General features: G+C 44.9%; 1 protein-coding gene across 1 annotated transcript; it reads left to right on the top strand.

Annotated features, from left to right (window-relative positions):
- Positions 1-5,909: 5,909 nt before the first annotated feature.
- LOC103747826 (glutathione S-transferase Mu 2-like) lies at positions 5,910-10,713 on the top strand. Its single transcript, XM_008850373.3, has 8 exons — positions 5,910-6,045; positions 6,306-6,381; positions 6,826-6,890; positions 7,192-7,273; positions 7,371-7,471; positions 8,360-8,455; positions 8,540-8,650; positions 10,171-10,713. The coding sequence occupies exons 1-8, from the start codon at positions 6,010-6,012 to the stop codon at positions 10,258-10,260; spliced, it is 657 nt and encodes a 218-aa protein (XP_008848595.1). The 5' UTR covers positions 5,910-6,009; the 3' UTR covers positions 10,261-10,713.
- The last annotated feature ends 4,751 nt before the right edge of the window (positions 10,714-15,464 follow it).

The following is a 15,464-nucleotide window of genomic DNA, read 5'->3' as shown; positions in this document are numbered from 1 at the left end:
GATTTTTTTGGTGTCTGTTATGATGTTTCCACCTTCATCTCTGATTTTGTTGATTTGGATTTGCTCTTTCTTTCTTTTGGCTAACTGGGCTAAGGGTCCCTCTATCTTGTTTAGCTTTACAAAGAAGTAGTTCTTAGATTCATTGATTCTTTGTATTGTTTTCTTTGTTTCTATTTCATTAATTTCTGCCCTGGTTTTTGTTATTTCTTCTCTTCTGTTGGGTTTGGGTTTCATTTGTTCTTGCCTTTCCAGTGTCTTGAGTTGCATTGTTAGGTCATTTGTTTGGGCTCTTTCTAATTTTTTAATGTAGGCACTTAGCTATAAACTTCCCCCTTAGGACTGCTTTTAATGTGTCCCAGAGGTTGTGTTATGTTGTATTGTCCTTTTCGTTGAATTCCAGGAATTCTTTTATTTCTTTCCTAATTTCTCCTTTGACCCACTCATTGTTTAGGAGTGTGTTGTTTAATCGCCATGAGTTTGTGTAGTGACTATGGTTTCATCCAGTGCTGATTTCGAGCTTTATTACATTGTGGCCCAATAGAATGCATGGAATTATTTCAATTTTTTTGGTATTTGTTGAGATTTGTTTTGTGGCCCAGTATGTGGTCAGTTTTTGAAAAAGTTTCATGGGGTGCTGAGTAGAAAGTGTATTCTTTTGTGCTTGGTTGGAATATTTGAAAGATGTCTGTTAGGTTTATTTGATGTATGGTATCATTTAATTCAGACATCTCTCTGGTTATTCGTTGTCCAGTTGACCTGTCTAATGGAGACAGTAGGGTGTTGAAGTCCCCTACTATTACTGTGTTGGGTTAATCTGTGTCTTAAGGTCCTGTAGTGTTGTTTTTATGAATTTGGGTGCACCAGAGTTTGGTGCATATATGTTAGGAATAGTAATATCTTCTTGGTTAATTGTTCCTTTGATCAGAATGAAGTGACCCTCCTTGTCTCTTCTGATTAGTTTTACTTTGAAGTCTATTTTGTCAGATATTAGAATTGCAACCCCTGCTTGTTTCTTAGTACCATTTGCTTATAATATTCTTTTCCATCCTTTCACTTGAAGGTAGTACCTGTCCTTGAAGGTGAGATGGGTTTCTTGCAGACAGCAAAAAGATGGATTTTCTTTCTTAATCTATTCACTTAATTTGTGTCTTTTGACTGGGGAGTTCAGTCCTTTGATATTTAAGGTTATTTTTGAAAGATATGTATTAGTTGCTGTCATTTTGATTGCTGTTTGTGTTCTTTGTCTAATTTTGTATTTCCTCAATTATACCTTTATTTATTTTCTTTTGTTGCCCCTGGGATATAGGTGTTCCTTTCTCTGCTCTTTGTATTGTTTCAAGTAGTCTTTGAAGGGCTGGTTTCGTGGACATGTATTCTCTCAGGCTATTGGTGTCATGGAAGATTTTTCTTTCCCCCTCAACTATAATAAACATTTTTGCTGGGTAAAGTATTTTGGGCTGACATCTATTGTCCTGTAGAATTGGAAATACCTTGGTCCAGGCTCTTCTGGCTTTCATCGTTTGCATTCGTAACTCAGCTGTAATTCTGATAAGTCAGCTGTAATTCTGATGGGCTTTCCTTTGTATGTGACTTGTTTTTCTTTTGCTGCTTTCAGTATTCTTTGTTCTGTACATTTAGTGTTTTTACTATGATATGTCATGGGGAGTTTCTTTTCTGATTCTATTTGGTGTTCTATGTGCTTCCTGTATTTATATGAGGATGTCTTTCCTTAATTTCAGGAAATTTTTTTTCTACAATCCTGTTTAAGATCTAGTCAATACCATTAATCTGAAATTGTTCCCCTTCCTTTATGCCTATGATACGTAGATTTGGTCTTTTCATGGTGTCCCACATCTCTTGTATATTCCATTCCTGTGTTTAAATTTTTCATAATCTTTGCTTGAGTGATCCAGTTCTTCATCTTTATCCTCCAGTGTTGATACTCTGTTTTCCATTTATTCATTCTAGTGTTTAGGCTTTCCCCTGTTGTTTCAAGTTGGCTTATTGAATTTTTCACTTCCTTCATTTCTGCCTGCATTGTCTACGATGTTTCTATCTCTTTTGTGAATTCATTCAGAAGTTTATCCCTATCTTCTTTTAGTTCTTTGATTTGTTTTTTCAAGTGTTCTTTAAATTGGTCGAATTGCTTGATCATATTTATGATTGTTCTTTTAAATTCTATGTCCTAGGTTATTTCTAGGGGGCTCTCCTTGTAGAACTCTTCTACAGGACTGGTGGAGTTTGATGGAGACATAGTGTTTTGGCTTTCCACTTTAGTATTCTTTCATTGTGATTTTGGCATGTGAATTTCTTTTGTTTGTGATTCTGACATGAGAATTAAGTTGAAGTATTCTTCTGTTTGTATTATTGGTGTGCGTTGGTCCTTTTCTTATTGGTTATGTACAGCTGGTTGGTCCAGGTTTCAAGTTCTCTCAGGTTTTATTTTGGAGGAAACTGATGGCTTCATATCAACTACTCAGGAGCACCCACAGAAGTCCATGTCTGGTTCCAGTCAGGTTCACTCTGGCTTCCTTCTAAGGTTTGCACACCTACTGCCGGGAACCCAGAGAAAAATTTCAGAAGTTCCCTAATTGGGGGCCAATTTTGGGTCTCTCAGGCGGTCTGCTGAGTTCTCAGCCCCTATGCCAGAGAAATGCCAGAACAAGCACTCTATGGCAGTCTGCTGAGATCACAGCTGCTACACTGATGGAGTTTGGAACCTGCCCTCTCAGGCTGTCTGCTAAGATCTGAGCCTTATCTTACCAAAGCCAGGTCTGCCCAGGGGCCTCACACAATCCCAGTTAGGGGGTTGGGTCTTGGTGCAATTAGGGGAAGCTCACTACCTTGTGGAGGCAAGATCCAGGTGCTCTGAGGCAGTCCCCTGCATTCTCAGCCCCTATGTCAGAGGGGGCCCAGAACATGCACTCTGGCAGTCTGTTGAGATCACAGCTTCTACACCGATGGAGGTAGGAACTGGCCCTCTCCTAAAGTACATTTTTTAAGACATGGTAAAATTTGCTTGAGAAAACCACTTGAAGACCCTCTCGAACCCTTGCTACTTCTCAATGCAAAGGGCAGAGGAGAACAGAGCTAGGCACATTAGTTTGTGCTACCTTGTTCTTAAGTATGAAGTATATAGGGAAATTCCTTTTACTTAATTCCATTTCATTAGCATCTTACAAATAGTGGTTTTGTTTTCTTATTTTTAGATTTAAGAAAAATTTTTTGAATTCTGGATTTCCTAAGCTTAGAGTGATAGTTCAGTGACCTTGAAAAAATTTCCACAGAGACATTTTAAGTTGTCAGCATTTATACTAACAATTTGTATGTCTTAAATTTTGACTTAATTTTATTTGGAATTTCTGTGAGTTTTCATTGAGAGTGTAGGAATGCTAGCCACAGAGCTTGAAGAAACTGGGGAATCTAGTCCCAAGGTGACCTTATAGGTCCCGGCCACACTTCACCCAGAACACTTTGATGATCCTGTATAGAGTCCCTTTAGTAATTAGAACTGTCCTCTGGATTCTCCTTCCCAGTGCCTCAGAGTCCTTGTCCTTAGCCAGCATGGCCTGCCTCCCTCTCTACTCCACTCAGAGTATGAAAACAAGAAGATGTGCTCCATATTTCCCAAATCTCTCCCTGGAGGTCTCACCTGACTTAAAGTCATTAAACCAAACTACAATTTCAGAAGGACTGTGTTACCCATGAGGCCCAGTTTGTGTCAAAAGTTGCCAACAACTGTTTTTTTTTTTTTCAATATAGGAAGGATCAGATGGATAGAACATTAAATGTTCCAATATTTGTTCTATGTTTTCAAGATTGTTATTCTCATTCATGTTAAACCATTTCTTCAATTAGATCCAGAAAGTTTATAACTCCATGCCCAAGAATTGTGAAGACAATGACATGACCTTAACATAAAATGAGAACTACAGTGATTCAGAGACCCATTCACATATGTATGCACAGGCATGTGTGCTTTGAAGTAGGCCTCCTTGGTCTGGGCAAAGGTACATGGAAATTACTCTGGGGCGTGAGTCTTCTGCAGCCCCTGAGCAGTCTAGTGGCCTGTCTTAGACTGCTTCTCCAGGGCTGTGATAAACATCATGACCAAAAGCAGCTTAGGGGAGAATGGTGTTGATTTCAGCTTACAGCTCTCAGATCACAATCCATCACTGAGGGAAGCCAAGGCAGGAACTTAAGGCAGGAATCTGGAGACAGGAACTGGAGCAGAGATGGTAGAGAAATGCTGCTCATTGTTTTGCTTCCCCTGGCTAGCACAGCTACCTTTCTTGTATAGTCCAGGCCCACCTGCCTAGGAATTACACTGTTCGTAGTGGGCTGGGATCCCCTGCATCAATTAGCAATCAAGAAAATGCCCCATAGACGTGTCCACAGACCAATCTAATGAGGAAATTCCTCAAATGAGGTTTCCTCCTCCCAGGTGTGTCATGTTGGGAACCAAGATTAGCCATCACATGACCTCCGCTAGGAGGATGGGCCAAATCGAAATGCACATGCAGCATCTGCCACAGCACTGCACTCTGCCAGCCCCAGCCATGTGATTTCTGAGCTCCCAGATTCACTGAGGCCTGCAGAGCATGTGGCTTCTCAGACTTCAGTGATGACATGGTTTCTCTCTGTTCTCTGTGTTCCACACCTTACCTTGGTGAGGTCAGACTTCACTTGATTCACATCCTGGTCTTAGCAGGTGCTGAATTCATTTTCTACAGAACTACAGCTTTGCCCTTGGACTTGCAAATCCAATTTCATATTAAAGGTCTGTTATCTGTTTCCCATTATCCATTATATCTTATCATTTCCCCTAAACAGAGCAAAGTCCACCACAAGCCAATTTTTTACACACCTCTTGATTTTGAAACAATCTTGTCTTCAAGGAAGTAGGCTGCAGGTAACTCCCAATAGGACATAGTCTTTGTGGAAGCCTTGCCACAGGACCACATCACAGGGTGACTTGAAAGGCCACTTGAGCTACCCTCTCACACCCGGACACATATGGGTAGAAACCTGGGTCAGGGTCAGAATCCTGGGACTCTGGCTGTAAAGATCTGGCCCTGGGATCCTTGTGTCCTGTGCAGGGTCTTACAGGATCCCTTTGGTCAATACCCTGTTGTCTCCTGGAAGCTGGAGCTGTGTTTGGTCCCTCAGAGCACATGCTTTCCCACTCTAGCGCACTCTAGTTGCCGAGCTCTGTGCTTTTGGCCACTGAGATGGTTAGTGCGAAAGTTCTGCCTGCGACTGCCCTCCGTGGAGCTAGGGGCCCCTCAGATTGCAGTGCACTGTGTCTAGTTCCCGTGTTTACTGTCACAAACATGGCCAAAATATTAAACACAGAAATCACTTACTACTGTCTTCCCTTGTCTTGGGGTCGGTCCTATTTCACCATGCCAGTAAAGGAGAGAATACCATCTCTTGTTTGGTTTGCTTTTTTTAGATTGGCCAGAATTTTCTTCCAGTGATTGGTGCTAACTCTTGCGTTGGGGATGCCTATTTTTCTTTTTGGCAGTCTGAGTCTCCCAGAAATTCGGGGCTCCTGTTGCCTAGAGACAGACGCTGAGAGATGGAGGGAGCATTGCATTCCACTATCTGACCTCTCTTCAAGAGCACTGCCCCAGGAGGAGGAGGGAGAGGGGGAAAGGAGGAGGAGGGAGAGGGGGACAGGAGGAGGAGGGGAGAAGCGGGAGGAGGGAGTATCTTGCTCTAGGTACTATGCAGCCGAGGCTGAGTGACACCTAAGTCCTCCTAGTCCTGGGGCGGGGGTTGGGGTGAGGGAGGTTGGTTTAGAGATCCCGGCAGAGAGAGACGTAGGAAAGGGCGGTGCCTAATCAGGCGTGCAGAGGAGGAGCGGCTCGGGGGAGAAGAGGGGCGGAGCCAGGCAAGGAAAGGCAGGGCTCACCTAGTCTCCACTACTTCCCTCGAAGTGCACAAGGGTAAAGTTCCTGCTTTGCTCCGCTGAGGCCCGCCAACACCATCGCAAGCACCAGCACCATGCCCATGACACTAGGTTATTGGGACATCCGTGGGGTGAGAGAGGAATCTGACAGCCAAGCAGGATGGTGACGAGGGGCGGGAATCTGCTGAGAATTTGGAGCCTTTCTAAGACATGGGTCCTCTTTCCAAGGGCTTTCTGGATTTTAAATCCTTCTCCACGCGTTCTTGAGAGCCTGCCCTCTCCGTGTGTGTGTTGTTAGAGGTCAAGTGTGGGGGCACAAATGGAGGAGGCGAGGTCACATAGTCAGGGTCGGAGTGCATTTCTGACTTCTGCCACCTGCCATCTCCCCTAGTTGTGTCACGCCATCCGCCTGCTCCTGGAATACACAGACACAAGCTATGAGGAGAAGAGATACACCATAGGGGACGGTAATGATCGCTTCTTGATCAAACTCCTGCCCAACGTCTTCTGGTTGGTCCTCAGGAACCTTGCCTGGCCCCATATTGCCCAGCTCTGTAGGCCTTTTCCTGCTGGAAATAGTCTATGTGTTCCAGAAATCTCCATGAAGGCAGTTTAATCTTCCAGTGCAGGGCTCTGAGTCCCCCTCTGTCTTCAATTTAACACTTGCCCAAACCTTTTGTAAGCCACGATCATTGTAAGAGCTCTTCAGTTCTGTAGCCTTGGAATGTGAGACTCAGCATGTCAGACTGAAGATCCCCTGTCTCAGGAGGTCTTGGAATGTGAGACTCGCATGTCAGACTGAAGATCCCCTGTCTCAGGAGGTCTTGCCCCAGGCTCCTTGGATGGGTCTCGAAGGAAGGAGGGTGGGACACTGGAGTGATTTCTTTTTCACATCATCTTGTTCACTGCAGCTCCTGACTATGACAGAAGCCAGTGGCTGAGTGAGAAATTCAAGCTGGGCCTGGATTTTCCCAATGTAGGTACAGGGAAGGAGTGGTTTGGAGGGAGGAGAAGGTGATGGTGTCCCACCTCATCTCCTTGCCCAGCTTCTCTCTCCTGCTCCATTTGATGCTTCTCTCTCCTGCTCCGTTCCTGGTGGTCTGCACTGTGTTCTTGTGATGGACTATGTCCCAGCTCTTGCACTCAGTGTGCAGTGTATTCATGGAGGGCTTCCCATGCCAGGCACACTGAGTGGCAGGCTCCATGTCTGTTCAAAACCCAGGGAAGGTATTCTGAGACCCTGTATCATATCTGACTGCCCCTCCTTGTCCATTCAGCTGCCCTACTTAATTGATGGGCCAACCAAGATCACCCAGAGCAACGCCATCCTGCACTACATCGCCCGAAAGCACAACATGTGTGAGTGGGGCTGGCTGCAGGGTGGGGACAGTGCCCATCCCCCTGGGCTTGGCTGGGATGGGCTGCTGAGGGTGAGTCTGTGCTGTGTGTGCTGCAGGTGGGGAGACAGAAGAGGAGAAGATCCGTGTGGACATTTTGGAGAACCATGTCATGGATACCCGCCTGCAGTTTGTCATGGTCTGCTACAGCTCTGACTTTGTGAGTCCCTCACTGGGTGGAACAGAGTGTTTGGAGCAGGAGTGAAAGTCTTGTGTTCATATCTACATTGGTCTGGTTTGTCATTTGACTCTTGCAGTACTGATTCTCTTAAAAAACTGTCCGTCGCAGCATCAAACTTGCCTTCATGATTCCAGAATCTTACCAAATAACCACTCTGAGTCAGTTACCACCAATCCCAGGGTATAGCTCATATTCTACAAGTTAGAAATACAGTTCTTAGATATTAGAGTTTGTGTTCCGGGTCCCTTGAATCAACTTAGATCTTCAGCTTCCATAGGCACTCTGTTCCAGCTGTTCATGTCATCTGTCTGCTCCTGGACTATAAAGACTCAAACCATAAGTAAATGAAGTAGATGGGGTTATGTTAGGTGTTCATGCCATGTCAGACATCTGCTCATCTGTTTCCACAGAGCTGTATCTTTAACGGCAGCAGAAATCAGGACCTTTCCTAATAGGAAGCTTAGGATCAGCCAGAGGATCACTGTCCCTTCTCCTCCCTTTCTACATCTAAGACTCCTCCACATAATAGAAAGTGCTCAACTATCCACTTGTGTTTCCTTTTGAGATCTTTGAGTACTTTGCTTCCTTAATTCCACCAGACATCCAAGGCCAGAGTGTGAGTCAGAGGTACTCAGGCACTTCTGAGTCTGACCCACAGGTTCTGGTTTTGGGACTAAGTAGTAACAGGTTCAAGGATATATTCCTGTTTGACTTTCCATCATTTCCAACACATAGGACCCGGTACCTGTAGGAGTTTAATCAATGGTGATGTATTAATTTAAAAGCTGAACACTGACCCAAGCCCAGTTTCAGAAAGGTGGCTGCTCCAGGGTGTCTGAGGGTGGTAACAGCTGTTTTCTGCCTCAGGAGAAACAGAAGCTGGAGTACTTACAGGGCCTCCCTGAGAAGATGAAGCTCTACTCCAAGTTCCTGGGGAAACGGCCATGGTTTGCAGGGGACAAGGTAAAGGGGAGGGAGGGAAGGAGGGGGATTTGCTGTTCTTCCCAGAATTCCTGTTCCATCCCACTCACCCTCTGCTTCCCGCAGATCACTTTTGTGGATTTCCTGGTTTATGATATTCTTGACCAGCAACGCCTGTTTGAACCCAAGTGCCTGGATGCCTTCCCAAACCTGAAGGACTTCATGGCCCATTTTGAGGTGATGCCCTGATCCTCCTTCCTCTTGGGTGCCCTTCTTCCCTTCCTTCTTTCCATGGTAATCCTAATCTTGTGGGTTAAAAGAACATTTAGCATTTATTGAGCACTGGCTTTCTGTCAGGGCCTGTGCTCAACATCTTCCATCTATAGGAACAAAGTTATCACTGCAAAGTGGATAAAATTATGAGTCCCATTGGAGAGATAAACTGAGGCTGGAGGGTAAGTCACTAGCCTCATCTCTGTGTGGGCCTCTGGTTTCTATGGGCAACACTTAGTGGCTCTTCCTATTTTGTGCTGAAAGGAAAAGCTGCAGGCCCTTGCATAACCTGGATTTCCTGGCCAGGACCCTTTTGGGAGGTAGAGCATATCAGGAGTGTGTAAACAGCTGGCATTAGACATTACAAAGGTGAGGGACAGTGGGATTCATGTGAAGTACCACGTATGTTGTCCAGGGCTCTCTTCTTTGACACCCCCAACATCTGCTTTATTAGGAATTTGATAATTAGAGGCATCAATTTCATGGGCTTTTGGGCCTGGAATCTGTTTTTCTTCTCTACTCTCCTTTAAACAGTGTGTTTTCTCAGAGAGTTCTCATCAGCTCTGGTTCTGGGCCAACTTGAGTGACCTTGGGGATTATGCAAGAGCTTATATCACTCCGGGGAGGGAAGCAGTGGGGCTGAAAGTTGCAGCCTGAGGTCTGGCGTGCCTGGCTTGTTGGGCTCATGCATTCCCAGATCTCTCTGAATTTTGTAACAATTACCTCAGAACTCAAACTTGGCAAGAATTCACATAGTACAACTGATTGTCCTTTAGCATGGTCCTTATATTTAGGGCTGGAGGTAAGTTTGCCTGGGGCTTGGTAATATTGGACTCAGATTCCAGGTGGAGAAATTTGGACCTTATGCCTCAAGGAATGAATCAGAACCCTGCTCTGCCTTTTCTTGTGGGGCTTCCTCCATCTTGGACACTTTCACTCAAGATTTGTTGAGTCCCTGGGTGAGAGCCAAGCTACTCTGCCATGTTCTATGAAATCCTTTTTCCTGCGAGCTCATTCCTCTGTGTGCAAATACACAGGCAAGAACGTCCCTGGAAAAGGAGCGTGTCTGCAGACAGTGATAGGGTCTCCTCAGGAAGGACAGGAGGGGTGTGGACAGAGAGCGCACAGAATGGTAACTGCAGAGCCAAGCTAACCCCTCTGACTGGCTGTGTGACCAGGAGGAATTACTTACCCTGTCTGGACTTCAGGTTCCCTTCTGATATCTTGCAGGCTTGTTGAGTGGGTTTTCTAAACCTATGATGTACTGTCTAGAGGACACAAAGCCCTCAGGGTAGTTTTCAGTTTATCCATGTGCTATCCTCCTTAAGGTGGGACACTAGATAAAGGAATTGAAGGGTTCCCTTTCCAGAGCAAGGGTCATTGCTGTGCCCTAGCTCTTGAGTCCATGCGGAGTTTTTAGAATAGAGCTGTGCAGCCAGTGGGAGTGCAGACCTGAGCTATCGCTTTCTTCTTCCCACTCACAGGGACTGAAGAAGATCTCTGCCTACATGAAATCCAGCCGCTTCCTTCCAAGCCCTGTGTATTTGAAGAAGGCTCTATGGGGTAACAAGTAGGACCCTCTGATGCCAAGACTGGGAGGAGGACTCTGTGGCTGTGCTTGCTCATCCTTGGCCTGGGGGAGCAGCTTGGTCCCTGCACCCCTCATCAGTCTTCTTATTCCGTCCCCTTCTAATCCCTTCTCCTCTGAGAGGCCTTAGCAACCCCTCTCTTCTACTTAACCTCTCTCCCAACCGAGCCTTCAGTGGAAGTCCCTCCTTCTCCTTCCTTGCCCTGCTTCTGAATCCATGCAGCCCTTGGCTATGCTGGAGGTGAGGGTGAGATGTTCTCAACTCTGTGTTCGTCAGCACCACCAGAGAGAATAATCCTGCCTATGTGTGGATACCAGTCTTCAGTGTGGAGCTGCCCAGAATTGCCAAAAAGACTAGTGCCCCGGGGTTCAGACCCTGGTTTCTAGTATGGAACTGTGTTTCCCTGTCTCATCTCCAGTAAAGTTTGAACCACACTTGTTCCTGTGTCTTGTCTTATTGCCAGTAGATGTCAGGACCGACCATGTTGACTCGGTTGGGTGATCTTTGTTCTGTTGTCCACAGCAGAGGCATGGTGATGGGGATAGGGGGCGGCTTTTGGTGGTCAGACAAAGCATAAGATCATTTAGTCTTTGATGTCCCCTATGAACCCTGTGTTGCCCACCCTGGGATTCCCACAAGAGGATTCTTCCTGTGTGCCTGGGTTCCTCATTCATTCAGCAGCCACAGTGCCGTCATCTACAGAGAGGTTCTGGGCTGATAGAAACGGGGCTCCACAGGCCAACCACCTTTTGTCCTTTACTTCCAGAAGCCTTCACTGAGCTGGGCACTTCTCCTCTGTGTTCTCAGGATGTTTCCCCATAAACATTCCCCACTGTCTGCAGGTGGTGTTGGGGGTGTTTTACTCAACTCCATCAAAAGTTGTTTGAAGGGCAGATGTAGGTCTTATTGCACTTTTTTACCACTCATATCTGTGAGCAAGCCTGGCATATCATGCAGGCAATCTGGGAATTGTAAAGAATTGTGCTCAGCAATGCTTTTGTCAGACTGTACAGCTAGTACCAGGATTCAGAGCTCTGGGTTATTATTTTAGCCTAAGGAGATGTAGAATGAGGTGCAGGTTTTCCATGGTCAAGTGTTAAAGTCTGAGCCAGAGTCTCTCACCTGAGTATTTCAGAGGCTCCAAAGGCTCCAAATGCCCTTAGACGAGTGTAACCTGGGATGAGCGGGCTAGTTTGCTGGGTGTCAGTGCAGCAGTGTGTGATCAACCATGCTGTGGGCATTTTGTAGCAGCTCACCAGCAGAAGAGCTGGACTCACTGGAGAAGCATTGCTGAATAGGTTCTTGGACAGGTCAGATCATGCATTGGTCTTGGTCAGCACTACACGTGACCTACATATAATATGGAGCAAACCTGGAGGCAAGCCCTGCTGGGCATTGTCCTTATACCAGTTAACAGATGCTACCTGCTACAGTTAAGAAACAAGGGTGAGACATTGTGTAAGGGTCATTAGGAGCTAAATAATTAAAACTATGAAACTAGCTGGCTGTGGTGGTCTACACCTTTAATTCCAGCATGAGGGAGGCAGAGGCAGACAGTTCTACGGGAATTAAAGGCAACCCTGGTCTATATAGGAAGACCCCATCTAACCAAAAAAGAAAAGAAAAAAGAAGAAACTGATAAGATGAAAGGTCACAGATGCTAAAAATTTATGAAACTGGTAAGATCAAAATTATTTAGGCCATAGGTTTACTAAATTTTAAAGACAAATGAAATAAAAGTAAAAAGGAACCAGGACTAAGGCACAGGTCAGTGGTAGAGCATTTCCATAGCATGCATAAAGGACCTGGGTTCAATCCCACAACCATAAAAAATAAAATAATAATAAAAAGAAAAAAAAGTAATGGACGTTAGGCATGACACTGTAGTAAAAGTTAAGTAGAGAGAACAAAAATACTAAACCAGACTAAGGAGGACATGCCTGGAACAGAGCTACAGACATTTCCCGTGACAGATCAGTATGAGAAGCTGAGTGGTGATCCGGTCTCCATCACGTTCCCTCCTCCCCTAGAAGTAGCCATAAATTGAACATAATGAATGGATGGAGTTTATTCCAATGGAACTGTATTTGCAAACATGTGGCCAAAACCACCACAAAACCCAGACATCACTATTCAGTAATGGGCCAAAGACTAAAGCAGGCGTTTCTCTAAAATCTACATAAAAATGCCAGCAAGCATTTGAAAAATCATGAATTGTTAATTGTTAGAGACAGGTAAATCAAAGCTAGAACAAGGTTCTATTTAATACACTAGGCTGGCTACTATGAAAATTCAGAAAATGAAAAAATTTGGAGATGATGTAAAGAAATTAATACTTTTCCCACCATTGATGGGAATGGATAATGGTAGTTCCTCAAAATAATAAAATAGAGAAAAGAAGATGCTACTTCAGTGTGTGTCCCCAGCAGTTATCTCTCCACAGTCACACCAAATGGAACAGCTATTCGTGCATAAAATGGTTCCCAAGAGCTAAGAAAGCCAAGTGAGCAATGGCAGCACATACCTGTAAGCCCAGCACTTGGGAGAGTGAGGCAGGAGTATACTAAGTTCCAAATCAGCCTGAATTACTCAAGACCCTTATCTACCCCATGTCCCCAAAAGAGCCAGGTGTGAAGTCACAATGGCTGGTTTTAGTACATGAAAGAAAAAAGACATATTGAAGAAGGCAGGAAGAGCAGCGTTGCCCTTGTTAGCCCTTGCCAAGCTCTGAGCAGTATGGAGGAAATACCTCCCACAAATACCACTCACAAGGTGAGGATCTTTGGACTGGGACTGTGCTAGCGGGAGTGTTGAAGGACTGCCTTCACCACATTCCTCCACTTGGAGCAGAGAGGAAGCAACACTGCCCTTTCTGGGGCTGTACCTTGGAGCTCAGTGCTGGACCTGCTCTGATGAGACCTAGCATCAGCCAAAAGCCATAGGCCCCTTGGCCCAGGCCAGGTATCAAAGACAAAGCCTCTAGACCTGCCTTGGCTCTGGGCAGAATTCCTTTTGCTAATGGAATAGGTAGTTTGGGCCTGTATCATTGCCAGTCTCAGAGTAGACCTGGGGCGACCCTTTCACCGAGACTGTGTAGGTCACTGATCCTGAAAGACTCTGGTATGACTGAGCTTAGTGTTACCCTTGGAGGCCATGGGGCTGCTTTCACCAACATGAAGTGGCACAGGACTCCATTCTCTGGGGCTGGAATGGGTAAGCTAGGGTTTTGTCTTGGAAATCGGTGCCAGGCTAGGGGAACCTAAAACTGAGCAGGTCCTACTGCCCACCTCTGTTCCTTTGGGCTACTGCCCAGGGATGGAACCCCATAGAACAGCCTCGGCATCAGGCCCCAGTCTATTGGACTTCTTTTATGGCTAGCATCACTTGTGATTGGTTGTAGGGATCTTGAGTCATGAGCTCACCTCAGCAGTAAGTAGCCAATAGCACTGTAGATCTTGGGCCTCCCTAAAGTTGTGCTGTTCAACAGGCTGTGAGCTCAAGGTGTGGCACAGAACTGCTGCACTGGTGGCTGCAGGTGTGGTATAGGAGCCTGGGTCTAGTCCCTCCATGGAGATTCTGCCAAGAGCCAGGCAGAATCTTACAGTTCCTGAATGTGGTGGCTCTGAATGAGCATCTGGCCATACCCTGACCCCAGAGAGAGACTGGTGGCAATGCACTACTCTTCTAGGTACTTCCCTAGTTCATGCTGAACATGGAACTGCAGATTTAATACAAATCAGGGCTTTGATCTCCCTCCAGCGGTCAACCAGCAACAACATCTGAATGATGACCTCATGAAACCTGGACTTTGGTCACCATCTATTGCTGAAACACAGGCTCAGGGTTTAAACAAAAAGGGACCTGCGTAGAATTTCTGGGAATATTGCCATAAATAAAGCCAGATTGCAAACACTAGAATAAATATCTAAACCTTTAATGTCCAGAGGATATCACATAGCAGCAAGAACTTTAAGGAGCCACAACTTTACCTGACATTCAAGGAAAGATACCATAAACCAACCATACAGTAGCAAGTATAAGTAAACTCTTACTTGGAAAATGAAAACAGTCGTTTTCAGGAAATGAAATGAACATGAACATAGGAGAGCAATACTCTAAGACGAAAACTTAACTGAAAGGTGGGAGCCATCAATTTTTAAAAAGTAAATGTGAGTTGAAAAAAACAAAGGCCAAATTTTAAATGCCATAGAAGGCATCTGTAGCAGAACGGATGAAACAAAAGAATTAGTGAACATAAAGATAAGCTACTTGAACATACATAGTCAGAAGAGAAAAGAGAAAAGAATGAAGAGAAGTGAGTAAATGCAGGGGAACTTTGGGGCAGCATTAAAAGAACAAGTATTTGAATTGTTGTCACTCAAGAGGAGCTTGGCAATGACAAAAGTTTAGAAAGCTTATTCAAAGAGGAAATGCCACAGAACTCCCCAAACCTGGAGAAAACACACATATCCAGGTATCAGATGGTCAAAGAACATCAGTCTGGGCCAGTAAGATGGTTCAGTAGGAAAGGACACTTGCTGCTAAGCATGACCACCAGAGTTGGATCCCCAGAACCCACATGGTGGAAGGAGAGAAATGATGTCTGCAAAGTTGTCTTCCACTTTCACATATGTGCTATGTTCCCGGACAAACAAAACTTGAGAGGTTACATATCCAACAGACTTGTCTGACCAAAAAGTCCAAGGGAGTTCTTAAATGAAAAAAAAGAGAGACCCCTTAATGAGTAAGAAGAAAACATTAAAAGGTAAAAACTGATTGATGAGAACAACTATAAAACAAATTAAGAAGCTCTAACACCGTAAGTCTGGTATGAAAACCTTATCTTTAATATGAAAAGTAAAAAGCAAAACAATTAATAATTATTATATTAATATGTTAATATATAGGAAATATAAGAAGATGCAAAATGAGGAGGCTAGAGAGATGGCTCAGTGGTTAAGAGCTCATCCTACTCTTCCAGAGGACCTGGGTTCAGTTCCCAGCACCCACATTAGGCAGCTCACAATCACCTGTAACTCCAGTTTCAGGGACTCTGGCACCCTCTTTTTGGTCTCCACAGGCACCGCCTGCACACATGTGGCAGATACACAGACACACATAGACACACAAATAAAAGCAAATCTTTAAAAAATTTTCAAAATGTGGAGGGAATGGAATGCAAGTGTATA

The sequence above is a fragment of the Nannospalax galili genome, unplaced genomic scaffold (genome assembly GCF_000622305.1).
Source record: "Nannospalax galili isolate Female #2095 unplaced genomic scaffold, S.galili_v1.0 scaffold5, whole genome shotgun sequence".
NCBI lineage: Eukaryota > Metazoa > Chordata > Mammalia > Rodentia > Spalacidae > Nannospalax > Nannospalax galili.
Note: the sequence above shows the minus strand (reverse complement) of the source record. Positions and strands in the feature narration are given on the sequence as shown.

Coding starts and splice junctions, on each gene's coding strand:
- LOC103747826 (XM_008850373.3), top strand. CDS start 6,010: ATGCCCATGACACTAGGTTATTGGGACATCCGTGGG. Junction 7,274..7,370: donor CGCCCGAAAGCACAACATGT/GTGAGTGGGGCT, acceptor TGTGTGCTGCAG/GTGGGGAGACAGAAGAGGAG. Junction 8,456..8,539: donor CATGGTTTGCAGGGGACAAG/GTAAAGGGGAGG, acceptor TGCTTCCCGCAG/ATCACTTTTGTGGATTTCCT.